The 27,987-nt window shown below is 39.8% G+C and overlaps 4 protein-coding genes across 4 annotated transcripts in view; 3 read left to right on the top strand and 1 right to left on the bottom strand.

Annotated features, from left to right (window-relative positions):
• Window positions 1-4,567, top strand: part of tet1 (tet methylcytosine dioxygenase 1) — a 29,359-nt gene extending 24,792 nt beyond the window's left edge. Inside the window, exons 8-11 of the mRNA XM_030772328.1 lie at window positions 839-928; window positions 1,405-1,542; window positions 1,671-1,977; window positions 3,528-4,567. Of these exons, the coding sequence (XP_030628188.1) occupies window positions 839-928; window positions 1,405-1,542; window positions 1,671-1,977; window positions 3,528-4,558 (1,566 nt within the window). The 3' untranslated portion in view covers window positions 4,559-4,567. The remainder of the gene's footprint in view (window positions 1-838; window positions 929-1,404; window positions 1,543-1,670; window positions 1,978-3,527) is intronic.
• Window positions 4,568-8,940: 4,373 nt separating this feature from the next.
• Window positions 8,941-14,793, top strand: eif4e1c (eukaryotic translation initiation factor 4E family member 1c). Its single transcript, XM_030771441.1, has 7 exons — window positions 8,941-8,976; window positions 10,139-10,230; window positions 11,993-12,088; window positions 12,372-12,435; window positions 13,517-13,630; window positions 13,846-13,985; window positions 14,536-14,793. The coding sequence occupies exons 1-7, from the start codon at window positions 8,959-8,961 to the stop codon at window positions 14,648-14,650; spliced, it is 639 nt and encodes a 212-aa protein (XP_030627301.1). The 5' UTR covers window positions 8,941-8,958; the 3' UTR covers window positions 14,651-14,793.
• Window positions 14,794-18,072: 3,279 nt separating this feature from the next.
• Window positions 18,073-22,436, bottom strand: LOC115810970 (transmembrane protein 150A). The gene is made up of 7 exons (XM_030773044.1): window positions 22,372-22,436; window positions 20,773-20,820; window positions 20,501-20,572; window positions 20,322-20,389; window positions 19,807-19,937; window positions 18,794-18,971; window positions 18,073-18,260 (listed from the first exon to the last, which is right to left on the bottom strand). The coding sequence occupies exons 1-7, from the start codon at window positions 22,434-22,436 to the stop codon at window positions 18,073-18,075; spliced, it is 750 nt and encodes a 249-aa protein (XP_030628904.1).
• A 1,257-nt stretch (window positions 22,437-23,693) lies between these two features.
• LOC115809359 (NFU1 iron-sulfur cluster scaffold homolog, mitochondrial) lies at window positions 23,694-27,974 on the top strand. The gene is made up of 8 exons (XM_030770962.1): window positions 23,694-23,761; window positions 24,291-24,388; window positions 24,742-24,877; window positions 25,187-25,253; window positions 25,397-25,508; window positions 25,794-25,857; window positions 26,229-26,403; window positions 26,887-27,974. Exons 1-8 carry the CDS (start codon window positions 23,694-23,696, stop codon window positions 26,956-26,958), a joined length of 792 nt encoding a protein of 263 aa, XP_030626822.1. The 3' UTR covers window positions 26,959-27,974.
• Window positions 27,975-27,987: the final 13 nt, after the last annotated feature.

Genomic DNA, 27,987 nt, shown 5'->3' on the forward strand with positions numbered 1-27,987 from the left:
GATGGCTACAGCTGCATTGTGAATGAGTTGTGTATGGCTCTAAATGTTGTGTTTAGTCAGTGAAAAGCAGGGCTCATTTTGTATGGCACGGTCTTGTGCCCCCCTAGTGACCCCTAGTGACCACTTCCCGTCAGACTGGCCTCTGTCAGATGTGCCTGTCTTTGCAAAATATTTTAGTGCTGATAAAAGCGCTCAGTTAGCAACAATTCACAGAACTACACAGAATTCACAGAAATTCAAGAATGAGCTCAAATGATATTCAAAGTTGTTTCCACAGTGTTTCGGGCCTCACAATCCTAATGAAATCAGGGAATTTAGAAGTGAAAATGAGGACCTAAGAGCACTTTAAACTTTCTCTCTCCTTACAGGACAGTTGAATTTTGAATTTTCAGAGAGCATTGTGGGGTTTTTTTTATTTACTCCATTAGCGACTCCACATACTGATGAACACTTGACAGGAGTACAACCCTCATCCCCCTGTTCTTACCCTACTGCGCTGTACCTGTGTCTGTAACTGTGTGTGCACTGGTGTTACTTGGGGATTATACAGACCGTGTCTATAGGACACTGGATAGATAGGATTTTTAACCTGCCATTAATGGAAGACCTCAGCAGAGCACTGCACCGTGCACTATTCCTTCATCAATAATTCCACATCCAGAACCCAGCTCAGCAGACAGACATCCCCTCTTCGATAAAACTCTTTTAATAAACTTAAACAGAATTTTAACTGATTCTTATAAATGCTCTGAGGTTCCTTGTGAACATGGGCTCAGGGCAGAGTGACTGAAAGTATGTTTCTGTGACATTGGATAATGGTTGTCATTATGTCTGTTAGGAAGAGAAGCTAGAGAAGAACCTACAGGGCTTAGCCACCGATCTGGCTCCTCTGTATAAGAAACTGGCTCCAGATGCCTTTCAGAACCAGGTGAGAACCTCTTACTACATACGCACATCTGTTCAGAAACACAGCATACACAGTGTCCTTTCAAAGGTAATTCATGCATAATTGTCAGTACACAGAAACTTTATCTGTGTCATTTATAACCTGGGATACCTGGCACTTAAAACTCCCTTGAAATGCATTTTAATCTTAATCTGGGCCAGATGAATCTTTAGGTGGTACTCACAGTCATTAGTTAATCTCTCACTGCATGGAAGATTCACCAGTGTTAAATTTACTTGTAGCTGAATTATGTGAATGCTATCAGGGGTCTATATGATTGAATTAGTGTCATCAGAGTAAATGTAATTCTGAGAGCACTGAAAACAGAAACATCTCCCTATATGTAAATGCATTTGTGAACATGCTGTTTTTCACTACTATCTCTAAATATGGAAATCCTATAGAGTTTCGCAGTTATGAAAAATGATCTGACCTTTGGTTGACCTTTGACCTTTTAGGTGGCGCAGGAGTGGTCCGGTCAGGACTGTCGGTTAGGTCAGAGGGAAGGGCGGCCATTTTCAGGTGTGACGGCGTGCGTGGACTTCTGTGCCCATGCTCACAGAGACACACACAACATGACCAATGGAAGTACAGTGGTGGGTCCCCCTCTGATGCACACATGCACGCACACACACACACACAAACACACACACGCACAAACACACACACACACACACACACACACACACATTGACCTCAGTGCCCCCCTCTCGTTGTTTGGCAGGTTTGCACTTTAACAAAGGAGGATAACCGGGCAGTGAGGAATATTCCAGAAGACGAGCAACTTCACGTGCTGCCTCTGTATAAAATCTCAGAGGTGGATGAGTTTGGCTGTGTGGAGGGGCAGTGGGAGAAAATGAAGACTGGGGCTCTGCAGGTCCTGTCCGCTTTTCCCCGAGAGGTGCGCATGCTCGTGGAGCCCGTCAAATCAGCCCGCAGAAAAAGACTGGAGGCCAAAAGAGCACATGCTGAAAAAATGAATGAACGAGAGAGGAAAACCCCTGTGAAAGTGAAGAACGAGTCTGTTAAAGGTATCCAACACTCCCCTTTCCCGTTAAAATAACCCTTCAAATATCCACCATATCTATTTTTCAATGCTATGTGAGTAAATGGGGGTATTCATGTCAGTAGGCTGTCAGTAGGCATTGTTATCAGTGTTGTATTGTGTGTCGTTTTGTGACTGGCATTGTATGTAAGCCACGCTGGAAATGACCAGATTTTACAGGGGGGGGATCCTACATCGAAATCCAGATGGGTAACAGCACCCACTGAATGTCAATATGATAATGTATATGGAAAGATAAAAGGCTGTAATCACAATGCAAAAAAAAGTTTAGAGAAATGAGAAATTCAAAGGGAGTAACAAATTTACTGATATATATATATATATATATATATATATATATATTTTTTTTTTTTTTAAATAAACAGTGTTTACCTTTACATTCCAGTTCTGTAACTCTGTCATTATCGTGACCCAGATGACGTCTTATACTTAACAGAAATAGAGTAGAACACAAACTTAACAGGACAGAATATAAGCTTAATTAAAGCAAAGGCATTTTCCTCTGTTTTCTCCTATTCTCTTTTACTGTAGGCTCAGCATTAGGCCTCCTCCTCCTACTCAACAGCCAGAGTGTCACAGAACTCTGAGGCCCATAGTGTGTCACTAGTGTGCCGTTGTAAATCTGATTTTAAAAAAGTAACACTGAGCACTTACACAGACTAACTGACCACTCCATTTATTCCTTCTTTACCCTTTTCGCTCCCTTTTGTCAGGCTGCAAAGTAAAATTCGCATTAAGCATATTATAAAATTAGCCAAGTGATTACTGGATAAGGATTTTTTTTTTCTGGAAAGAGAAACCAAATCCACAATATAATCCAGAGCATGATTAGATCATGGTCTCCTTTTGATTATACTGATGACGAAAGCAGACCCCCCCCCCCCCCCCCTTCCAACACCCACCCCCACCCTCACACCTTAAGCAACAGAACAGCCAATCAGGTATGGCAAATTTCTGCATGGAGACAGCACCAGAGAACACTCACGTCAGGGCACAGGAGCTCGCTTATAAATGCAGCCAAGGATCTTTTTAATACGCTCTGTGACTCAGCATCAACAGGAAAGTTTGTTTCAGTGCCAGGCTTCTGTTACGCTGTTTGTTGAAAGGCTTTCTCTATGAACTGGTTGTGCAGATTGTGATGCTTATCACAATCATAATTTCTAATATACATTGTATTATGTGTTCAGGCTCATTTCCAACTCTGTGTGTAAGGTAATGTTATGTTCCGTAATGAAGTGGAGGTAAATTCCTTTTCCCACCAAGGAATGGTACTGTTTGAGGTTACTGTTTGATCTTCTGCGGTGTTCCCGGAACTTCAGTTTGCACTTCAGTTTTAGGTAGATGACAGTGTGTATTTAGTTGGATTTGGTACAGGCTTCCCACATAGCTTAATTAAGTTTTTTTTTTTCAAATAAATATTGGCTTGTTGAACTCAGTTGTCCTCTGCGTGCAGCAAACTCTAAACAACTCTAATATCTTAACTCTGGACACTGAAATATGGCTTTGTTTTTACAGGTTTCAAAAGCACTTCTGCTGCATCATCGGTGCTGTTTAAAACAGAGTCAGAGAATTACTGTATCCCTGCAGGGTTGCCCGGGACTGCAAGTGTGGGAAGTTTCTCTTTCCATGCTGATGCCTCTCACAGTTACAACCAGAGCGGCACCCATTCCCATGGGCAAGTTCCCAGCAGCCCACACAAACCAGCACTTCAGTCTCCCCAGCCCAACATCCCTCACCTACCTTATGGCTCTCTTGGAACCTCAGAACTCCAGAACCATGGCTCCCCTGCCCTCACACATGCCGCAGAGCAAGAAGCCCTGAGATGGAAATATCCAGAATTCTCTGAGCGGACTCCACCTAGACCTTCACAGCAGCCCCAGAACACTTTCCCAGGTTTCCATGACTACAGTCACACCTTTAAGGCAGAGCCTAGTGAGATGCCCTGTTCGTTGATTGGAGAAGCTCCCAAAGTGCTCCAGCCTCCTGTAGATGAGGGTCTTCATAGCAGACTCAATGGCTACACCCCTCCTGTGACCTCACAAGTTCTGACACCGGTGGGGGAGGTGAAAACGGAGGAGGTGTGGTCAGACAGCGAGCATAATTTCCTGGACAGTGAGATTGGTGGGGTGGCAGTCGCACCCTCTCATGGCTCAATCTTGATAGAATGTGCGCGTCGGGAGCTCCACGCCACCACGCCTATCCTGAAACCAAACCGTGCCCACCCTACACGAATCTCACTCGTCTTCTACCAGCACAAGAGCCTGAACGAGCCAGGACACGGCATCGCCCAGTGGGAGGCTAAGATGGCTGAACGGGCCCGTGAGAGAGAGGAGGAGGCGGAGCGACTGGGACTCAGTCCAGGAATGGCCAATAGGATGCGGGCAGCTGAGAGCGAGACGGAAAGCGAGGACGAGACTAGTCAGGACGTCAAGAACGGAGTAGAGGTGCCCACACGCCGGTCGCTAACGGTTACACGTGACGGGTTAATCATGGCTTGTCCATATGCCCTCACGCAGGTCACCGGACCCTACAACCACTGGCTCTAATGAGCCCAAGCCAACGGGCCCTACAACTGCTGGCTCTGATGGGCCTGCACCCCCCCCCCCCAGCTGATGCCTTACCTCAAACGACCGTTTTTTTATACCTGCACTCTTTCATTTGTCTCCTCATCTCACCTTTTATAAAGAAGCATGTGGACTGCCTGTTTGTAGGTTTTTAACTGTGAGTTTTACTGTGTGTTTATTTGTTTATTTGTATTATAAAGAGATGGTGCTCAAAAACAGCTTTTATACATGTTAATGAACTTAGAGCATACAGGTTGTGTTTTATTTATTCTGATCATTTTTTTTCGAAAAGCTATTTTGTAATTTAAATTCTGGTCCAAGCCTGTTTACTGCAATAGCGTTAGCCTGTGTTTGACATGCGTGTAGTGAAACCCTCAGAATTGACATGATGAAATGTGAATTCTTCTTTTTTTTTTCAGTCTTGGTGCTCCTTCAACAGTCTCTAGTCCCTATTTTGTGGTGCCATTGTAGCAGTAATTTACTTTAAGCATTTATAGAATCAGAGAGAAAAAAAAAAAGAATGCAGTGCTTTACATTGCAATTGGTTTTAGCCGCAGTCTTTTAAGACATCAGTGGACATTATTTTTCCACTTTTCGCTGTAAATAACGTTGGGCATGAAGGCACTTATGTTCTGCACTGCCGGCATTTTTATGCATCAGTTCAAATTAATATCTTAAAGCACTTTTTAAATTTCTCACATGCACATTTTTCCCATGGCTCTTTGTCAGTTCTCCATCTCTCTGCATCACGTCTGTGAAAATATCAAGCTATCGAAAGCAATAACCATGCAAGCTTATGAACTATGCTGCACTTATTACATCAAATGTAAATCATGCTATTAATGGCACTTAATTTGTTGTAGTAATTCTAATTTTTTTGAATGTTGCCCAAAGTGTTTAAATTATGACTTGAAAACAGCCTAATGACATTGTACTCTATTAATGAAAACAAAATTATCACTCAATCATGTTTTTCACTGGTGCTTACAAAAAGCTCTAATTTATCCATTCAAGATGTGACCATGTTTAGTCGTAGCATGAAACATTTTTGGTATTTTAAATTAAATCCTCATATATCTGCCAGTCATATCAATGATAATAATTACTACATGACCAGATTTCAGCACATCTTGATGTGCCCAAACTCCTGTTGAATTGATTTCAAAATCCAAACTCAAACCTCAAAACCTTGGTCCTCAGTTCTGTTGCAGATCTTTTTAGAACTGTTTGGGGGTATTCTTTATTCAAGGAAATAAAAAGTTTACAGTCTTTATCTCACATGAGTTAAGTGAGATGGATTTTTGAGGTTGAAACATGTCCAGTCAGTTATTATGCTTATTTTCTTTGATTCCTCCTCAAGGTGCTAAAATATTGACATGTTTATGGTGCACACACAAATCTGTTCTGACTATAGAGTCACTTGAGTCCTGAGTGATAACTCTGTTTGAGCGGGTGTATCCCTCAGAGCTGTACTGTATTGGAGTTGTACTGTAATCCTCAGTGGCTGTAATAAAAAGGCAGAAAATGTCCTTGAACTCATTCTAAAAAAAAAAAAAACATGTTTAAAACTGCAGCGTATTATGGGTGTAATCACGGCTGTGTTGTTTCAGTTCTTTGGGTATCAAAGAAACTGCTGTTCTCTGAAAATGAATGGACACTCAGTCCATTTTTTATCGATATTAATGACATGTTTTACATTTTCCCTGTCAGAATGAGTGTGGAATTTTCGCTAACGAGAATGCAGACTAGCTGCAAGACCAGCTTGATGTTAGTTAAGGCAGAAATGGTTGGTGCTCATATATCAGGGGGGTAATCCAGAGAGCGGGTTTAGTGAAAACTCTGAGTTAGTTAACTCACAGCAAGTAGTAAACCTCCTAATAGAAGAGCCCTATGGCTTTGTTTTGTTTGGAGAATGAAGCCACATGGCTCTTCTATTAGGAGGTTACTCTGAGTTAACTAACCCTGAGTTTTCACTGAACCCGCTTTCCGGAATACCCCCCAGATGTGACCTTTTTGTTGACAAATCACATATGAGTGGGGCTTTGAAACTATCTTTTTTTTGTTTGTTTTGATAGTTTTTTTCTTTTCATGTTATGCCTTCTGCTTTGCCATCTCTATATCTGATACCTGTTGTGTGTTGAACTGGTCCATGTTGGAATGTAAAGCGGCGACTGAGTCGGACATAGCTGCCTGTCCAGTCCTGAGCGGTTGAGTTGTTAGCGTAGTCTGCTGTAAAACCTGGACTACTCTACTTCTCACACACACACACACACACACACACACACACACACACACACACATATATATATATATATATATATATATATATATATATATATATATATATATTAAAAAAAAAGAAAGAAATGTTAATGAAATGTCTCTCATATTTTAGTGTGCTTTCTCAAGTTTGTCTAATAAATACATCTTTTCTTACATTTTACTCATTCACCGTAATCACAGATTGTTTTACCATGATGCATTGCCACAGATGTCTTTATTACCTAAGCCCAGATTGATTTGGCTTCTTTTTTTTTTTCTTTTGAGACGTTGGCCTCCCACATTCCCAATGTGAACTCTCAACATTTTTTTTTGTGTAATTGGCTCCAGTTTTTCTGATTTTCAGGATCATTGACAGTGTCATAGGAATATTGGTGTGGAGAATGCAAATTTATTATAATTGTCATATGCATCAAAACGTTTTTGTTCATTTCTTTGTTTGTTATATCATAAATATACATTATACCCCAAGATTGTTGCATTGGTTTCATTTCCTTTGTATTTTTTTTTTTTCTGTTCTCAGGTAGTCAAAGTCTGGGATGTGACTCAGACGTCAGCTTTTAACATCCTTGCGTAGTCTTCCTGATTCTATTGAATAATGTTCCATTTGATGTTTTCACCAATTTTCAAAAATCACACGTTGTTTTACATTTTGTTTCCCTGTATAAACAGTTGTTTTTTTCTGTGACAGTTGTGAACAATGGTAAATTTGTACAGTTCAGACCTATAAACATCATAGGAGTCATATGAATGTAAAGCTATTACAAGTGACTACGCCAGATTGATGTGTAATTGTTTTTTGTTTTTCTTCTCAGTTTTGCAGACAAACAAATGAAAATGTTCTGTTTTCAGATGTTTTTGCTTTACTTGAGTACTTCTGACATGTTCTTGTGAGTAACTTGAAATCTGACAAGATAATGAGAGGTAACCTGACCAAGCTTTTCACAGTCGGAGAGTTTTCATCACAGAGATAAACTGGTTAATAGTTTATCAGAGAGTTTCCATCACAGAGATAAACAGGTCAGTAGTTGATCAGAGAGTTTTCATCACAGAGATAAACTGGTCAATAGTTTATCAGAGAGTTTCCATCACAGAGATAAACAGGTCAGTAGTTGATCAGAGAGTTTGCGTGACAGAGATAAACTGGTCAGTAGTTTATCAGAGAGTTTCCATCACTGAGATAAACAGGGCAGTAGTTTATCAGAGAGTTTCCATCACAGAGATAAACTGGGCAGTAGTTTATCAGAGAGTTTCCATCACAGAGATAAACTGGGCAGTAGTTTATCAGAAAGTTTTCATCACAGAGATAAACTGGGCAGTAGTTTATCAGAGAGTTTTCATCACAGAGATAAACTGGTCAATAGTTTGTGTGATACACATAAATGACTTGTAAGGTTTTTTTTCCCCACGGTGTTTGTTGCAAGTTTTTTTTTTCATTGTTTTTTTTTCTGGCTCTGAAATTACTGTATATAAGTATATGGACAAAAACATTTTACAAACTTTAGATATACAGAACTCAGCCTTCCCGATAACGTCCATCAATATGGGTGATTCTGAAATAAAGATATATTTATATTTTCATCTGCCTGGTGTCTTCTGTTCGTCTATAATATGGGCTAATTCCAGACCCTTGATCCTTTCAATCAAAGCACAGACGCAAAGCACGTAGTAAATGAATGGAAATCCATATTGTAATCTATATTTAAGACTGAACAGTTAAACAGTCGTCATTTGATATATTAGTTTCTACAGTCAGATTAACCAAAGTCCTCGTACTTTGTTGTATTACATTTTTATTTTGGGGTTTATTTTGGTTAAAACACAAATCGAGTTAGCTAAATGTAGTCTGCATTTAAATTTTTGTTGTAGGTTTACTTCTCGGTTGTGGTACGCAGAAATCATGCCCACACACATTGTGTGTTCTTGTGCTCCGGTTGCAAAAAACCTAACACTCTTGGGCCAAGAGTGATGCCGTAGATTTTCTAGAGGGGTTTCGTGTGTGTGTGTGCGTGAGTGTGTGTGTGTGTGTGTGTGTGTGCGTGCGTGTGTGCGTGTGTGTGTGACGCATCAACGCGGACGGTCAGGCCAATTTTACAGGCAAGATGGCGACATCGGAGCCGGTAAGGGGGGGAATGAGGTCTAGGAGAAGGTGGTGGGGGGATCCTTACTGTCAGAAATAGCACATTACTCGTAACCTCACTTCTATCTAATAGATTCAGATCAATAGAAGCCGTCTAGAAGCATCGGATTTGGAGCATGTGGTGTGTAATGAGGGTGTGTAGATGAACAGGATGGCATTGGTGGTGACTTTGTTGCCTGAGAGGGAACTGGGCAAAGCACTGATTCGCATTTGATAAATTCAGTCAGTGTCTGTCCATTTCAAATGAAATCTGTATTTTGTCTGTTTTACATGAGGAGTGTAGAACTGGTTGGACTGACTTGTAATAAATCAGATCTTTAGACTCCTGAGACACGTGTGTTAGCGTCGCTTGTTAGTTTTTGAGGCTATTCATACAGCCGCTATTTTACTAGCCTGCAAGGCTAACTTCTCTAATTTCGGGCGAATTTTCCTCGCTTCAGAGCAATCTTTTTAGAGAAATTTGTGGGTAGTGGGAATATAAAGTCACTTAATTGTTATCTATTATATATATATGTGTCATGTGGTTTGATTCAAAATGAACTATTTGATGGGAAAGACTAGTTCCTAACCAAACGGTAGAGGGTGTGTGTGTTGCTCCCAGTTTGAAATCGCTATTAAATTACACTAAGTCTGCACTAACACTCTATCCAAGAGACTCTTTCAAAAGTAATTTTAAATGTTGGTTAAAAAAGATTTTCATTCTCACCCAGCTAGCTGTAGAAGCGTTTGTTGAATTCACGCGTTAAATATTTGACCTCATGCTATATTTTGTCATTCAGGAGCTCAGGTACCCATTCATAATCCTAATTCTGTTTCCCTCGCAAGTTTTACGAGGTCATGTTAATAGGTAAATTATACAATTATTTTCAAGTGCAGTTGATAGCTGTCATCTTATAAAAGCTTATATTGTTTTTCTTTTGCATACATATCGCACTGTTACTCATTTACTTTCAGGGAACAGCAGTTTGACATTTGAGATTAACGATACTGTCTTTTTCAGATCCTGTTGAATATATCATATCGTTGATTACTTTAAAGTTACAGTACTATAGATTGCATGTATTGATCTATTGTGATCATCTGAATGAATGAATGAATGAATGAATGAATGAATGAATAAATGAATGGTTTTCTTCCTCTAGCGCGGAACGGAAAGTGAAGACCTTTCTACTGAGAGTCCTACAGCAACCACGTCAAGTCCAGAGCAGTACATCAAACACCCCTTACAAAACAGGTAACGCTACCACTGGTTATATCCACTCACACAGAACCCCTCATACAGCTGCCATTAGGCCTCAAACCGTAATCTACTCAGATGAGGATTGGCCTATTTATCGCATGTGGACCCGAGACACACACACACACACACACACACACGCACGCACGCTCGCTCATTTCAGTGAAACAAAGATATATTTTAACAATCACAAGGCTTTATTCTGTTTTGTTTGCACATCCATCAGATTGGAAACCTGTCTGCTATTTGCTTGACAAAAATGTTTAGTAAGCATGCTGAACGGACGAGTGTTATTCTGCGAAGTTTGAGTTAAAGCTCACTTTGAAAGAGAGAAGCACTATCACTCAACTTAAGTGGGAGTTGGGTAGTGATCATTAATTGGCCAAACTGGTTGTCTGTCAGAGCATACGGACAGTCATAGTCACGTTTGAGTGATGCTGCTCACAGTCGCTCGCTGGAAGAGTGCTGACCTCACATGTTGGACGGGCTCTTTCCAGACCTTTCTGTCTCTTCATTGCTGCTGCTGCTGCTCACCCTCCTGCACACACTGGATGCAAACAGTAGTACTGTTCTGAGATGAGTGGATCAGTGTACTCAGTCTGACAGTAGTGCTGTATTGTGTTTAAATTGTCAGTGTGTCAGTATACACCGTCTGACAAGAACACTGTACTGGGATCAGTTTCTCTTTGCCACTGTCACTGTTAGCAGTTCTCACCCTCGGGGCCTTAGAATTTGGTTTCTGTAAACCAGTTGTTATAAAAATCATTGCACAAATAAACTGAGGGCCATACTTGCGTCCAGAATACTACAGGTATATACATGAACTAGCTGTTATGTCAGAATTTTATTAATTTTTCAGACTGTAGTATGAACCTCGTTTTTGGTTCCTGACTGATAGTGTGGTAAACAGTTGTGTCTAGAGCTCTCATTGCCCTGCAGCTGTGTGTGTGCGTGTATCTGTCTGTGTGTGCGTGTGTGTGGAGTCAAACGGGTTACGTTTACGATAAGCATGTGATAAGTGTAAAGTTCATCTCAGGTCTGGCCTGCAGTCTGGGTTAAAGTTTAGTGTAAGACTCTGAGTTCATCTTTCCTTGTTTCTGTCAGATGAACGGATTGTAGGTGAATGGCTCTCTGTAACAGTGAGCGGTATTTGAAGCGCGGTTGGGCCTTTTGTTTCCATGCATACTCTCTTTTCAACATTCACAAGCTCGATAGCACCACACACATACTGAACTTCTGGATCCAATTCGCTTTTTTTTTTTGTACTTGAACTCTTACCTTTACCCCAATTTCTCTGGATGAGATTGGCTTTCAACTCATGCTGCTCATATAGTTTAGTCATTTGCATTGTCCTATGTATTTTCTGGCAGGGATGAAATTATGAGTACTGTAACTCATAACTTATAAGTAATGAGTTATGTTGTGGTTTCTAAGGTCACATCTCGGAGTTGTAGTTTTTGGAGGAGTCTCGGACTCCAGGCTCCTGCTTTGGGAGACCTGATTTGTGAAAAGTGACTTTAACTCGAAGGGACTACAGCAGTGCTCTGCAACCCAGGGGTCAATGTTGTTAACGTAGTGGTTGATAGAGGTGATGATGGTTATTGTGGGATGACTTACTGTGATTTATGAATATGGAGCCTGGCTCTACCTTCACCAAACTAACAAGAAAAACCCACCCTCTGCTAATGGATATGAATATTTGATGAATGGAGCAGGATTTCTCTGCTCATCTCTCTCTCTCTCTCTCTCTCTCTCTCAGATGGGCCTTGTGGTATTTTAAAAACGACAAGAGCAAAAGCTGGACGGAAAACCTGCGACTTATTTCTAAATTTGACACAGTGGAAGATTTCTGGGCGTAAGTGTTTGTCTTGAACATTCTTTAGCCTTGTCTTAAAACTGGGCTGTCTCTTTCTCTGTCTGGCAGTAGTAGCAAATCATAAAAACGATAACGATAATGCCAGACCATATACTGCGACCATTATCAACGCTCTCCATCATCAGTAATTATGTGAGACATAATGAAGTATGTCTGACAAACTAAAAGAGTTGAACTCCAGGTAGAATATTTTGTGGAATTTCTGTGGTGTTTGATGTGACATATCTTTGTGAGTTACCTGATTCTCCTTTTCCTTTTTAAGGTTGTATAACCACATCCAGCAGCCCAGTAAGCTTGGCTTTGGCTGTGACTATTCCTTATTTAAGGTAAGGCTCATCGCTTTAGGCTGGAGACTGGGTTTGGATGGGATTATGTTTCGTTGTGGATTAAGCGTTGCTCTGGTATCAGGCTGTGCTTGTTTAATTCAGACTACAAGTGCTTTGAGATTTAGCAGTATGGTGTTTTTGATGGTGAAAATGATGATGATTACGATGCCTGCTGAACAAGAGGTTAGTGTAACTGGAACAGTAGAGTTCACACTTTAATACACATTCCGTATGGTATTAATGAGGATTGACACAGAGTCATTCACAGTCCATAGCCATTCATATACAGTGCATTTGATATTAATGAGCTGTTTGTCAAAGAGATACAGGTACATTGGGCATTCCGTCTTAAGGCACAGAGAAATACAGGTTGAGTATCCCTTATCCGAAATGCCTGGGACCAGAATTTTGGATTTTTTCGGATTTGGGAATACAGTATTTGAATACGCATAATGAGATATCTTGGCACCAACAGAGCATCACAGCCCCACATGGGCAAGTGAGGTCAGGTGTAGAATTTTACACTGGTGGCATCATGTCGGCGCTCAAAATGTTTCAGATTTTGAGGCGTTTCGGACTTTCAGATTAAGGATGCTCAACCTGTAGTAGATTTTGGCCCACACCATTTTATATTGTTCTCAGATTATTAGTGTAGGTAAAGATAAGCATTTCTTTTTACATTATTTTGTAAAAATGTAATTTTGTTTGTGAAAAATGAAGCTAATTAATATGACCCTAAAATTCTGTCTTTCATTATGGAAGGATAACAATTAAATATTCAATAAAGATAGCTTCCAGTGTTGGACTCTGCCATGGCATTGTTGAGGAAACACCACAGTTTCTTTGTGACTGGTAGAGTCTGACTTTTTAATTTGGATTCCTCATGTCCTAATCATGGTTAGGGAAAACTTTGGGAGTTTTAATGCAAATTGCCTTTTGGTGATGAAGGAAATACAGACACACTGAACTCTGTGTGACTAACTCAGCATTCGTCAGTAAGGTATGAGAGATTAGTGTTGTCCAGCCAGTGTGTGTCTGATTCTTAGCTCTCTCTGTGTGTGTGTGTGTGTGTGTGTAACAGGATGGGATAAAGCCCATGTGGGAGGATGACAGGAATAAACTTGGAGGTCGATGGTTAATGACTCTGAGCAAACAGCAGAGACACAATGATCTAGATCGCTACTGGATGGAAACGGTGAGGCTCCCTGACACCAATATTATAAACACTAATATTCCTCCATAAAGCATCTCTATCCCTCTGGTTGTTTTAAAATGAACTCGCTCCTTAAATCACTTCAAAATCACCATAAATCACTCTTGAAAATCAGAGGTCCGTTTAAATCAGCTTTCTCTTTTAGACCACCTTTTCTCTCTTCCTGAGCTTAGTAATGATCTGTCTTTGCTTTGCAGCTCTTGTGTTTAGTCGGTGAGTCGTTTGACGAGGCCAGCGATGAAGTGTGCGGAGCAGTGGTCAATGTTCGGCCAAAAGGAGATAAAATCTCCATCTGGACAGCGAACTGTCAAAACAGGGAAGCCATCATGACAATAGGGTCAGTGAATGTGTTCTATCTGCTCTGGTTTTTAACGTTTCAACAGATTCAACCAGTTCTGTCTGTAGAGTTTCTTTTTTTTTTCAGAGAGAGAGAGAGAGAGTTTGAATGAACTTGGACTGTTTGATTTGGTGACTAGGTATCATATTCTGGTAGGAGAGTCAAGCTCTCATGTCTGTCATCCCTGTCAGTGTAATTCGGCACTGTTTCTGTCTGTTGTGTTTTTTCTGCTAATCCACTAGGGGGCAGACATACTACTGAGCACAGTATTACAGTGTTTGGTTTGCTTATCTCACCCTCTTAACCTCAGATGAGAGCTGAGTTCATATATGTTTGTTAAATGAAACGTTTTACAGTATGGTTAGTTCAGTTCAGTTAGTCGATATGGAAACGGTTCAGGATCAAAAGGATTTTTTTCTTTTTTTTTTACAGCTGAGTTGTTATGTGTAAATTGTGTGTGCGTGTCTGTCTGTGTGTGTGAAATTCATGGTTATAGGATGTGGGCATGTCTAATAAGTCTGTGTCTGCCCCTCCCCCCCCCCCCCCACAGGCAGCAGTACAAAGAGCGTCTGAACCTGCCCATGAAAGCTATGATTGGATACCAGTCACATGACGACACATCAAGCAAAAGTGGATCCACGACAAAAAATATGTACACAGTTTGAAAACTAGATCAAAAACAGACAAACTCATCATTTCAGCGAGTCTTAGGTTTATAAAATTACCCGTTTGCATCACGTTTATCATTTTGAATTCTACTGTAGTTGTCCTTCCTTTTTTAAAGACAGAGAACCATGTTTACCCTGTGATATTTAACCCCCCCCCCCCACCCCCCCTCCCAGCACGCTCTGACAGCGTGGGGTTAGTGAGGACAGGGAAAGACGTGTAACGGATTCCATCTCGAAGGGGGGGGGGGGGGGGGGGGGGCAGACTGTGTCAGCTGACACTGTTGTCAGAGATGAACTAGATGTTACTGATATCATTTTAGAATCAGAAATGCAGTAATAGACATGAATAACAGCCTGCTCTGCATATTTTCAGTCGTAGTCTAAACAAACACCCCCCCCCCCATCCCAATCACCAGTGCTTCTTGTCATGAAGGTATTTCTCAGCAGAGAGACGAAAGTGTTAGCATCTAAATTCCGCTCTTTAAGGTCGCGAGGGCCGCCGCTGTTTTAACATGCTTTTCATCGGAGGTGTTTGGCTCGAGAGTTATGGCAGAGACACCTGAAAACTCAATCAACGGTTTGTTCAAAGATCCAGTCTGGTCTTTCCCCAGGTCTAAAGTCTGGAAGAGGGGCCATATATTGTTTCAGCTATGCTGAAATTGTGGAATTTTGCCTGTAGGCCTGTTTTCAGCTTTTTCTTTTGCTTCCCCTCCCCCATTACCCCATTACCCGCCCCCCCCCCCCCCCCCCCCTAATCTGTTTATGAGGGATCGATAGGAGTTGACAAATGTAGTGAGAGTGTGTGCATGAAAAGGAGTGGAAAATACAGAGTTCCTCTTTTGGAAATTGTTAGAGTTGTGAACTACTGCTAAATCTAGAAAGGTTTTTTTTTTCTTTTCTTTTCTTTTCTTTTTTTTTTTTTTTTACAGTGTTTGGTAAATGATGATGCCTTTTCTCTCCCTCTGAAATATACTGTAGACTTTCCCTAGTTGGCGTTACCTGCAGGGTCTGTGCACCTGAAGACGGCTAATCCATTGTGAAATGATTATTTTTCGCTCATAATGTTTAATCTTGTCTCTTCCTCCAGGATGTATATTACCTTCTTTCAATTAAAGATTAAGTGCTTTGCATTAACATCTGGAGCAGTTTCCTCATCCCCTCACCGATACACACACACGAGCGTTTTTGCGGTTTCCTCTTTTTTTAACTTCATATCTAAACGGGACTGAAGGCATGAGATGAATATAATTCTTTTGTGCTGATCACTGTCTGATGTTGATGAACACTGTCTTGAGTGAACATCATTATTGTAATGCTGCTAAGTTTTCTGACAAAAAAAAGCCACTCCCAAAATACTCACATAGTGACATCAGCTCACTTATATCTTGTCTGTCATCTTAACACAGAAAGGCACGCACACTTTGAAACTGAGCTAACAGACAGTTCATTCGAATTCGCTTCTAAAAGAGCTGTTGACATTTACACCTGTGTTTGCGTAAATACGACCCAAGAGTTGCCACCTTGCAAATGCACCCTGCATCTTAACTTTCTACTAAACCATTGTGCAACAACGGGTGGTCTGTGTTTAAATAGTATTTGTCATGGTTTCTCTTCTGTATTTTATAATGTCGGCTTCAGTGATATTTTGAGCTGAGGAGGAAGAGGAACGGAACTTGAAAAACCTTGTGTACGACAACGCAGATGTAGGATATTCACTTTTACAACAATATTAAACTGAATGCGTTGTTGAATTACAAAACACAATTGTCATTGAAATTCCCACTGAAATGCCAGCCAAAAAATGAAGAAGACTTTCATTTTAGAGTGCAAGTACATGTAACGCGTGGAAGTTATGCCGAAAAAATCCTAAAGGGAGTTTTTTTTTCAGTACGTTGTATCAGACAACCACTGCATATCACAAGGACAGGTGCTTTTGTTCCGTCCCTGTCAAGACACAAGACTGTGGAAACCATGCAGTCACACTGGTACACATTCTTTAACTGTCATACGTTCCATTAGCTGGCCGTCACTTCTGGTGATAACAGCAACTTTAGAGAAATTTTACATCCTTCAAAACCAGACAGACTCGTTTGCAATAAATAAAATATCAAAACCACTGCTCATTAAACAAAATATGGTTTTAATGGGACAAATTTTAATTTGATCAAAAAAGAGGTTCTGATGTTTTGGGATTTTTTTTGTCAAAGACACTATTTTACATCAGAGGAGACGGGGAACATTGTTTCCTTTTAAATGCTTTACTCATAAATCATCTGTCAATCTTATTACATTAGATATCGGCTAATGTTTTACTGCTGCGATTTTGAAATCTGCCAGTTCAGACAGAGAGACAATCTTCAAGTAACATGATGTTCAAGTTGTAAACGAGTTTTAACATTGCAACTGCGATGGTCAAAATTACGCCAGTTCATCAATCTTGCATCGTAGCACTAGATCTTGTTCATACATAAATTAACATGTCACGGTATTGTGCTTCAGTTTATGTATAATATTGAAACACAAATAAATGTTAAGACGCTCCAACATTACAAATGCGTTCAGCCCATTTGTCGGTAAAGCAAGACAAAGCGCAACATTCCTCCTTTGAAAGAGTGAAGCAAAATGTTTGTTCTCTGAAATGTGCATCAAAGTGCTGCTGTTTTGCAAACATTAATTTTAATGTGTGTGTGTGTGTGTGTGTGTGTGTGCATCTAAGTTTGTTCTCAGTAGCTCCCGGAACATTGATAACGTTGCTGTCATGCTGGCCACAGTCTGAAAACATGCATCCAGATGCAGCTGTGACATATTCATCCATAACACGTTTCCTTTAAAGTTTTGATGCATACATCCATTCTTCTAAATTATTGTCAGGGTACCATGTTTAACGTGCAATAAAGGTCTTCTCTCTGTGTGAAAGGAGTAAACAACATCAAGTAAACAACTCCATAATTTTCCAGGAGATTTTCATTTCCGTAGCCCACTTAATGCTGGCAGGAGTCACATGGTAAAAAGTGCAGTCTGTCAAGGTCACAGGTCGTCATTTAAGTTGAGTTAAAAAAAAAAAAAGTGCTTTTCTGTAATGTGCATTAGCATATACGAGGTTCTGTATGTTCTCCTTCAGGGTTTTAACAGTCAAACAGAGAAAATCTCTGACCATTCATAACCATCTCTGTGACAGCTCTACACATAGGAACACGGCTTGTTCTCCATCATTGGTGAAGATGATGTTAAAATTCCTTAGAAGTATTTGTGCCTTCAGTGGGTGGAAGCAAAGTAAATACAAACGCCGATAAAATTGTGGAGACTCTTCCTCTGTCTCCCCAAAGTATCTCAAGATGTGCCCCCCCCCCCAAAAAAAAAAGTTTTCAAAAAAGAGAGAATAAATTACTAAAAGTCTTTGTTTTTTTTTCGGCCTGTCATCAGGAGAGAATCAGAGGTTTCTGCTCCTCTTTTTTCTCCAGCAGTGTTGATAACATGGAAGAGGAGAAGTAATAAAATTCCACGATGAAAGTGAGTTCATACAGCTCCATGTTCACACTCAGAATCCATTCAAAAACTGCAGATATGTGTTTGTAAAAGTAAACCTCCTGCACAAAGAAGATACAGTCTGGGAGAGAGGAGTCAAGGCCAAATAAGGATCATGCTTGGTTGGTAAATAAATAAATGAATAAATAAATAAACACATACGTACACAGATACATACATATGTCACACGCTTTTGTGCTCAATCTGAAAAGCATATGCGGGGCATCAGTCACTCTGTTTCAGTCTCTTTAGTCTTAAGAGCATGAGTTCTTCTAGCTTTTTAGTTTTCTAGTGCAACTATGTGGCTACAATGTATTTAGAACAAAACTTCAGAAAAAAAAAAAACCATTAGTAGCATATTAACTGATGATGAAAACACACAAATTTGTTATGTTGCTGATTGTAAATGCCAATACAAGACCGTATCCAACCTCAGACAATACCTACTTACACTAACACATCAATATCATGTCTTATATTATAACCTCATATTATACCTAATCACATTGACATATTAAACCCCAGAGCATGCCTAATCACACTAATACATTAAAGCCCAGTGGTCCCTCTGAAGCAGCTGTGATAGAGGCTTTGGACAGGGTCGGTGGAGGATACAGATAACGGTGACGGTGATTTGGATGCTGGTGGAGACGATCCGTACAGGGTAAAGAACGCTCTCCATCCCGGTCAGAAGACAGCGGATAGTCAGAGAGGTCAGCAGGATGCAGTAGAGACAGACGCACACGAAGCTCACCGCTGCACCCAGGTAATGCAGCAACACCAGTTCACCTGGCTATAACCCATTGTGACAAAGCATGTAAACACACACAGACAAACAACTAAGGTTTAAAACTTCTCAGTCATATGTGAATGTTAAGGTTTCACTGTGTGTTTTGTGGTTACACAGTCCTACAGTGCTGTGTGCATTGTCATTTCATTACCTATGATTTGGTGGATGTGCTGTTGTGCAGGATGATGTGTGTTGTGGTTTTGTGACGTGGTTGCGTGAAAAGGTATGTGTCATTGCCGGTATAGATGTATCTGGTTTTGGGAGTGGAAGCCTTAACTAACAAGTACATAATACCACACACTCTCCTTACAGATACAACCTGAATGTTTGCTCAGTCAAAAAGCCAGCCACACCTTCTCACGCACCTGTCTCTGGCCGCACCTTCACTTGTTTTACAAGACTAAAATCATTTAATACTGCATGAGACGCATGTGCAGTATGTGGATTTAATGAGAATATTAATTAATTCTGTTGAGTTAACAAACTCTTAAATGTCTCCACACTTATACTGTATTGTTGTACATCAGTGTGTTTTGACCCAGCCCTTAAGGCTCACCTGCCCTGTACAATTCAGTGTTAGCCCTGCATTAAAACACCTGATTCCAATGATTCAGTGGTTGGTACAGACAAAATCAGGGCAGTGGGAATATGAGGACTAAGATCGGAAAGATTGGCTTAAATGATGCCAAAACTTATTTTCTCTCCTTCATGAGTCAGTCAGGAAACACTTATCAATATAGAAAGATAAGAGCGTGTATGTGTGTTTGTGTGGGTGTGTGTATGTGTGTCAATAGGGTGATTTTCCAATAGACTGAAGCTTTTGAATGGCTGTACTCACGTTGCAGTTCCCGGCCACAAAAGCACCAGCTGAAGATACACAGCCAAACGACAGGGCGATTTTACTGAGCAGGGACTGAGACCCATTCCGCGTCAAAATATGAGCGTGGTGGAAAACACAGAACACCAGGACTACAGAGTGAAAAAAAACAATCGGAAAGAGAAAACATGAGTGAAAACACCCTTAATCCATAGTACAATTTAGTTTTTATCACTTGAGCTCCTGTGTGGAAGCCTTAACTAAGAGGTACATAACATACACTTGAGCTCCTGTGTGGAAGCCTTAGCTAACAGGTACAGGTTTCTACAGTTCTTATATTCTGATACTGGGTACTGCTTTTTTAGATTTGATTTGGTTAAATGTGCTTAAATGTGATTTGGTATCTTTCCTCAGAGATGATAGCCAAGTATCATCTCTTTTAAAGTCTATTCGAGTCGTTATGTGTCTCGCTCTATGTCAGCAAATGTAGGTCATGACAAGTTAAGAAATGCAGGAGTGAAGCCTTTTTTACTCACACAAAAATGCCCCAGCATTGACTGTCGCACTGAAGAGAGAATTTTCTGGAAAATTCATCCCGCTTGTGCTAAAAGACAAGAAACAAACAAGCTTCCAATAGCTTGTATAAAACTATGTTGCGCTCAGCGTCAGTGTTAGTTTTAGGCAAAATGGTTCCAGCAGAGAAGTTTGTTCTCACCTTATGGTGGGTACATTATTGAGTGAGCAGCAGTTTTCTGTTTCATTGCCTCTGCAGGTGTTTGTATATCCCCTACAGGGAAAGACACACAAAATACATATTAGGTATTAAAATGTGACTTCAGCTTTTAGTGCGTCTCCAGGGTTATTGTGTGATTTTTGAAATCATTACGTTTAAATAATAAATCTCACCAGTTTATTGCTGAAAGGAAAATTATTTTTAAAATGTAACATTATTTTTCCAGGCAACTCATCTGCATGAGGATCACATACCAGTCATTAAGGGCGCACACGTGGTTGTTTCTTAATGCTATGCCATACCTGAAGAAAAGCAAACAACTTTGATCAAGCAAGAGAAAAAAGCATTTAGTGTTTGCTGTCAAATATACATTCTGTTTCTCTCTCCATCATTCATGCTTATATGATCCTTTCCTGGCATACAGGAAGTGTCCAGGAGTAGAACTCTATTGGTTTATTGTACTTCAGTGGTTTAATAAATAACCAGGAACCGAGCGATGTTGAATGAGTCAGATGCACACAACCCAATGGCTAAATGCAACAATCCCAAATCTCACAGCTGCCTTTATTACAACTACGTTTGTTGGATGTATGCATTATGTCTTGTCATTGAAGTCAGTGAAAGTGTGCATTATGTCTTTTCATTGAATCTGATGTATAATTTTGATCACAGTACAGAACTGCTTGTGACATAATGGAAATTTGAATATTAGTCACAGGGAAAACTTAAGCCCAAATGTCATCTGTTTCCAGAGAAACTCTAAGACAGTAATTGTAGTACTACTGTGAATGCCCTGCGTCTTAGTAGACTATTTATGGACCTGTGTGTCATGTTTGACGTTTGCATATTACTGGCCTTTAACGTCACTTTTGTTGTCGGGCTGGTTATGCAGCTAGACTTAAAATACCAGCAATTTAATCATCAACAAAACACCAATCAACATATGCCAAATACAGCCTCTCTGTGATGGGAATACAAGGATAATTTCTGAGGGAAGAGTCTTGCAATAATACGTAACTGACTCCATTGTGTTTTTGTTCTGGTAGTTTCCTCAGTGGAGCTGCCTTACCTTCAGTGCCCAAGCCTGTATTTATCAAAGGAAGCCTGTCCAATTCCGTGTGGAATTAGATCCTTTTTAAAGGAGCTGATTACCAGACATAACCAGCCCGCTCCACGCTCACTGAACCCCACACTGCTACTTCCTGACTGATTATAGTTTGCTCACTTGCTTTTGGTGTACTTTAATTTGTTTGTTTTCACTCGGATTTCATGTCGTAAAAGCAAAATTTTGGAAAACTGGCCGTTCAGGAGAAAAAATTAAGGTGGATACACATTACAATTCCCAAGCTCTTATCACAATGATTTTAAGTCAATCTTTATGGAAACAAGGAAATGTTTTCTCATTCCCACATTTGCAGTCGGATCAAATAAACTCAACCAGACAGATCAAATTTAAACAAGCCAAACTTTCCACTCCCAATGATGCTATATTGATACAGAGTTTGATAAATGGAATTTATCGAATTATATTTACCCTAACATTTTAGTCAATAAAAACACCGACACACAGCACACAATGACAAAAATATTGCTTCAACAGGAATAAACTGTGAAAATATTGCATAACGCACAAATGAAAACCTATTACAAGCTGAATGCCATGAACAGAAAAGCAGTTATAACCAAATTAGTAAAAAGAAGAGGAAGAAGAAGAGGAAGAAGAAGAAGAAGAAGAAGAAGAAGGAAAAGAAGAAGAAGAAGAAGAAGAAGAAGAAGAAGAAGAAGAGGAAGAAGGAATTCCAGTCCTCTGAAAATGAAGGTGAAATAAAACATATGAGTACATATCATCTTACACTGTCCAGGTGCCGACCAGTTTGACAGCTGCTAGTGTGATAGGTAAGAAGATCCAGAAGACCATGTCTGTGTGAGAGGTGCTGCGGTGTTCAGAGGAGAGCCCACTGTACTATGTTAAACTGCTTATCACTAGATGATAATATCTCTTAAAAAATCTCCACAGCTCAACGAACCAAGTAATCTGTCATTTACAAATTAACACATGGGTGTTTCTCGTTTCACCAATGCCTAATGGAGCATTTACATATTTTAGCCCATGCTTTCAATGAGATCCTACCGGTTTGCCATGTCCTCCTCCACCACCCAGACTGCATTCTTGTCTTTCAGAACAAAAGTAACTTCAAGTGTGGCAGCCTTTTTGCCACTCCTCACAGCCAATCACCTTGTCCTGTCAGAGAACAGCCGTGAGGAAACTTTGGGTTGAGTCAACCTTATCTCTCTATTTGCTCAGGGTAATACATCGTAAAACACTTTCAGAGGGAGAGTGGTTTTAATCCCCCTTTCTCTTCATCATTATTATGCATCACTGTACTTTCTGTGACCTTAAAGACATTTTAGTGGTTTAGCTGATTATTTACATTATATACAAAACACTCATCAGAAGGATAAAGCATAATGGTTTCATCTCTCTCTCTCTCTCTCTCTCTCTCTCTCTCTCTCTCTCTCTCTCTCAGTATGCTGTCATATTGTCAGATATCTTTCATGATAGATGACAATGTCTTAAACCATCCTCAGTCCTGTTTGATGTTCTGATGCTCTAAATATTTGTGTTGGGCAAGACAATCTTATGGTACTTACCAAACAAAAATACCACAAAGGGGGAAGAGATTGCAGCAAAACTAATGAGTATGTGTTCACAATGTGTGTGGGTTTTTTATCATTGCATGAACAACAGTAAGAAAACTCGATTAATTTGAAGGTGTTCGGCTTCTTAATGTACGAACATTTATTTCAGCATCCCACCCCCGAAAAATTAATTAATTACAGCTGGCTCTTCAAAACACTGTTCCTAAAAAAACAAATTCTAACAAATAGTATCTACTCAAAGCGCTTTGCACACTTAATTTTTCAAACCAATTAGGGAAATATTAAATCAGAGACGACCAGCCGACCAGAGCTGACCAATACCATGCCTTACGATTAAAACATCACTTCTTTACTTGATGTGCTATTTAGTGCCATAGCTCTATCTATGCAATATGTCGTCTTGTGCCGTATATATTATTAGGGATGAGTTTAGGTTAAGTTCGAAGTGCACAATTTGAATTTTCATCAGGACATATGAGGTCAGCGTTAGGTCCTAGTCCCCAAAACAAATGAAATGGCGGCGCCTGTAAGATGGAGTCTTCTGCGCTTCTTTCGGTCATATTCAAATTCGCAGCAATTTAGGTTTGTGACTTCACTTTGCGGTACATTTTGTAAATATGTCTGATCTTAGTGAACGGCTTAAATGCATAGGATAGGGCAGGACAATTGCTAATTTGCCGAATTTGTTAATAAACTATATTAACTAGCCGCGGAGCTAGCATAGGTAATCTCTTCCGACTCTAGAAACTCAAAATTCATGGACACTGGGAGTTTATTTCTTTCTCTAAGAACTTAAATTCCAAGTGAATAATTTGCTACAAATAAATTAAATACACACGTTCAGTTTCTCTTTTAGATGAAACAACAATAATTTGTTGTATTATTCTTATATTTCAAAGTTGTCGTCAAGAAAAACACACGCAGATTTCATGTAGTATGTACTTGTGTGTTTCTTTAACCAGCGCGGGCAAGAGAATGATATTTTCTCAGACTCATAAAGGAATATCTTTGCTCATTTCTCTTTAATCAACAGTTACTTCGCTGATTAAAAACCATTGTTATGGTTACTGGTTGAGTGCAGACCGGTTAAACTCCGCTAGTGTCTTTGCAGGTTTCCCATCAGGAACACAAATCATTGCCACTCTTTATGGGTTTCCCAAAATATCAAACCATTGCAGATTGTACCACAGTCAACATCCAAACCTTCAGGTGAGACATGCAAAAGAAAATGAATGTTGCAGTTTATGTCTAGAAGTAGATGAGAGTGGGTCTATATTTTCCTAAATGAATTTGCTGGACGTTTTGGCACATTGTTGAGACATGTCAGCTGAGAATGGAAAACCACTATTACAGATTTTTTTTAACTGAAATCAGATCTAAAGATAGGGTCTTGTCATTTTAACTGGTTAGTAATGGACAATGCAAAATGCATCATTTCCATGACACAGTGTTTGTCTTAATGATCTTTTACTTCCTTAAACTAAATTTGGAATGAATATCGCTGAAACACATTTGGTAATGGATGCCAAGGTATCACGATGTGGTTTGTTGCTTTGTTTCAGTGAGATGGCAGTCCATTTTAACACAAGATACACCAAATCCCAGGAGTTTAAAGTTTCTCCCAGGGAAGCCTGTTTTGGGCACAGGGACAGTAGAGTTCCCCACTGCCAGCTCGGCGGAGTGCTCCTCTTTAGCCAGGTCAGCAGCACTACACACATACCACACACACACACAAATGGTTAAATAATATTAATAGTGGCATTGGTGCAGTCATGCTCGGTGTAAACATAAAAACTATTTGTGATGTTAGTCTTGTTTATGTCATGTACAGAGTCAAGCTGCCTGCAGCATTAAAGACTCAAGCCTAGCTTATCAGTCCCTGACAGTGCACACCAATCCAGACAGATAGAGCTCTGTTTCATTCTTAGCCCACACCCCATAATCACAGCAAATGACCTGCCTGGCTCAGTCAGTCTTATTTTTCCTTTCATTTTTTTTTTCCTTCAGGGAGCTTTTTCAGATCGAGGGAGTGAAGAGTGTGTTTTTTGGTCCTGATTTCATCACAGTCACGAAGGTGACATGCATACACATTTTGATGTTGTATATTTTAGTAAATGTATTTCTGTGCTCTGTTGTTTTTCAGTCTAAAACTAGATTTGGTGCTTTGCTGTTTTCTGTTTGAGTATTTAAGGTGCAAACCTTTTTTTTTGGTAACAGACAGATGATGATGTTGAGTGGACAGACATTAAGCGGCATGCAGTGGAAGCCATCTCGAAATTCTTTGAGAGTGGAGAACCCATTACAACTGGAGCCACACATGCTGAGAGCAGTGAGTTTAATTTTGTGTGTGTGTGATAGTTGATAGGGGATATCAGGTGATCATTATTTGTGGACATAATGTACTGACAATATCTACATATCAGTCTGTGAAATTATATGCTAACAAGTTTTAATTACTCATGTACAAACTTTTCTCACTTTTCAGTTTTGTCAGTTTACTGCTGAATGACAGTGTTAGATTTAACTGTTTGAGCCCTTTAATAGGAAATGTGGTGACTGAAACTCAGTGTGATATGCAAGTTTTCCTGTTTTAATGCAATGTCTGTTTTTGTAGGTATTACTGAGGAGGATGATGACATTGTTTCAATGATTAAAGAGCTTTTGGACACCAGGATCAGGTAGGATTAATTCAGGACAGCAATAAAGTGATTTCACACTGATTAAAATGATTGGTGGTGCTTTGAATGTGTAAGAAAACATACATCTTACTAATATGTCCTCTCCTATTGAACTCAGTATTATTCTCACTACTTTATGAGAGTGACTCAGTCATAACAGGTTTGAGGACACTATATGAGTGTACCAGAGGGAGAAAAATTATATATGTTAGTATGGTTATGAAAGTGTATATGTTGTTTTTGAATTTTGACCAGTTTGATGTGACAATATGATCTTATGTAATGCAGATTACTAGAGCCACTCATTGACTCACAGTTAGTACTATGATATAGTGCAGTGTAATTATTTTGATTTCCCCCAATGTACACAGGCCCACGGTACAGGAGGATGGGGGTGATGTCATCTTTAAGGGGTTTGAGGGTGGAACGGTGAAGTTAAAGCTGATAGGCTCTTGTACAGGTTGCCCAAGCTCCACTGTCACGCTGAGGAATGGCATTCAGAACATGCTGCAGTTCTACATCCCTGAGGTGGACGAAGTAGAACAGGTCAGAGGCCAAGAGGCCTTAAAGAATATGACGGATGTCTAACTTTGGCCCCCAAACATTACAAGTCAAAAGTCTTGACTTGAATTTCTTGGACATGAATGGCACACTTCAAGCTGAGAGGCTTCAAGCTAAATTCTTTCGATAAAAATGCACAACTCTTCATCAACCAACGATTGTGCATTTTCCGTAATGCATTGTATACTCCACTTTTCCATTGTATTTCATGTATAGTCATTGCACTCGTTGTATTTGCCATATTGAGCTGCAGTGCTTTCCAGTATTAATATTTAGGCTAAAGATACATGTCAGTTTATTTTAGTATCATATTATCCAGGTGTTTACACTGATCTCAAAGCTTTTGGTTACAATCTTATAGATTAACTGGATATGTTGAGCAGATTGTGCATTAAAGGAGTAAATAATCATCATTTGTTGTACATCACAAACAGCTAATCAGAGATGAATTTCTGTTTGTTTATCCAGGTGCAAGATGACGTCGACGAGGTCAATATGAAAGTGTTCACTGAACTGGAACAGAAGCTTCAGGATTCTTAAGAAACTTATTGCGTGACTCTGCACTTTACTAGCTAGACATCTGTGTGTACATTACACACTCATGTGTGTACATTAGATGCAGTTCAGATATGTCCTGATGTGTGATGACAGAAGACTTTGAGCATGCAAACAATATAACAGGATCACTCTTTCACAGACAGACAGACAGACACACACACACACACACAAGCTGAAAATGTACACTCTGTGTGAAAATGTATTGCCTCCCAAGGTGAAATTTACCCTTCAATTTTTGACATCACAAAATCACAAACTTGTTCCTGCATTTCAAGTCAACTAATCAGTATTCCATTGGCTGAAAATCTAAGGATGTTCTCCTGTGATGTCACACAGATTCTAGAACACCCAGTAAAGTTATTAGTCTCTCTTGTTTAAAACAAGCTTTGCTGTGCTTTATGCCAATTCTAGAATTCAAGGGCAATATATTTATTGTGGATCAATCATTGCACCTTTGCACTTTCCAAATATCATGCTCAAAGTGTCTAGTTGTATGCTGCTTCTTTCCCCACCCCCGGGATTTATCGACCTATTACAGAGGCAGATTTCTCACACGACTGTGAGACATGTTTGTTCATGTGTCTTTAGTGCTGCGGTTGTCAAGGATGGTTATTATTTAAATATGAAATATTTTTGCACTTTGTAAATTGATATGCAGATTTTTTGAAAAGTGTTTTTTTGTTTGTTTGTTTTTTACAGACGAGGAGTTTGGTAGTAGTGTAAGAATGAAATGAGGTCTCTGAAATATTGAACAATTCATGTGACTCTTTTCACGGTTCCTGGAAAAAAGATGGAAATACTCCATGGTTTTACGGTTTCCCTCACTTGCAGAATGGTTTAAGCTTAAGTCTGGCGATTTCGTGATCACGACTCTTTTGTAGTATACAGCAGCTAGAAATGTCTCTGTAAGCAGTTTAGATTGTTCATATATGGTACACCGTAGTTCTGTACAAACGTTTCCAATCCTTTTATGTTTAACAATAAAGCGATGTTGACATCAATGTAAAGCTT

Source organism: Chanos chanos, chromosome 4, assembly GCF_902362185.1.
Source record: "Chanos chanos chromosome 4, fChaCha1.1, whole genome shotgun sequence".
Taxonomy (NCBI): Eukaryota; Metazoa; Chordata; class Actinopteri; order Gonorynchiformes; family Chanidae; genus Chanos; species Chanos chanos.

What these genes read in the sequence shown, in the direction of transcription:
- LOC115809359 (XM_030770962.1), top strand. Translation starts at nt 23,694, where the DNA reads ATGGCGGCGCCTGTAAGATGGAGTCTTCTGCGCTTCTTTCGGTCATAT. An exon ending in ATTTCATCACAGTCACGAAG is followed by an intron (nt 25,254 to 25,396) that starts GTGACATGCATA and finishes TTTTGGTAACAG; the next exon opens with ACAGATGATGATGTTGAGTG. An exon ending in CTTTTGGACACCAGGATCAG is followed by an intron (nt 25,858 to 26,228) that starts GTAGGATTAATT and finishes CAATGTACACAG; the next exon opens with GCCCACGGTACAGGAGGATG.
- eif4e1c (XM_030771441.1), top strand. An exon ending in GTGACTATTCCTTATTTAAG is followed by an intron (nt 12,436 to 13,516) that starts GTAAGGCTCATC and finishes TGTGTGTAACAG; the next exon opens with GATGGGATAAAGCCCATGTG. An exon ending in ATCGCTACTGGATGGAAACG is followed by an intron (nt 13,631 to 13,845) that starts GTGAGGCTCCCT and finishes TTTGCTTTGCAG; the next exon opens with CTCTTGTGTTTAGTCGGTGA.
- LOC115810970 (XM_030773044.1), bottom strand. Translation starts at nt 22,436, where the DNA reads ATGGTCTTCTGGATCTTCTTACCTATCACACTAGCAGCTGTCAAACTG. An exon ending in CTGGTCGGCACCTGGACAGT is followed by an intron (nt 20,821 to 22,371) that starts GTAAGATGATAT and finishes GCTTTTCTTCAG; the next exon opens with GTATGGCATAGCATTAAGAA. An exon ending in GTGTGCGCCCTTAATGACTG is followed by an intron (nt 20,573 to 20,772) that starts GTATGTGATCCT and finishes CTTTCCCTGTAG; the next exon opens with GGGATATACAAACACCTGCA.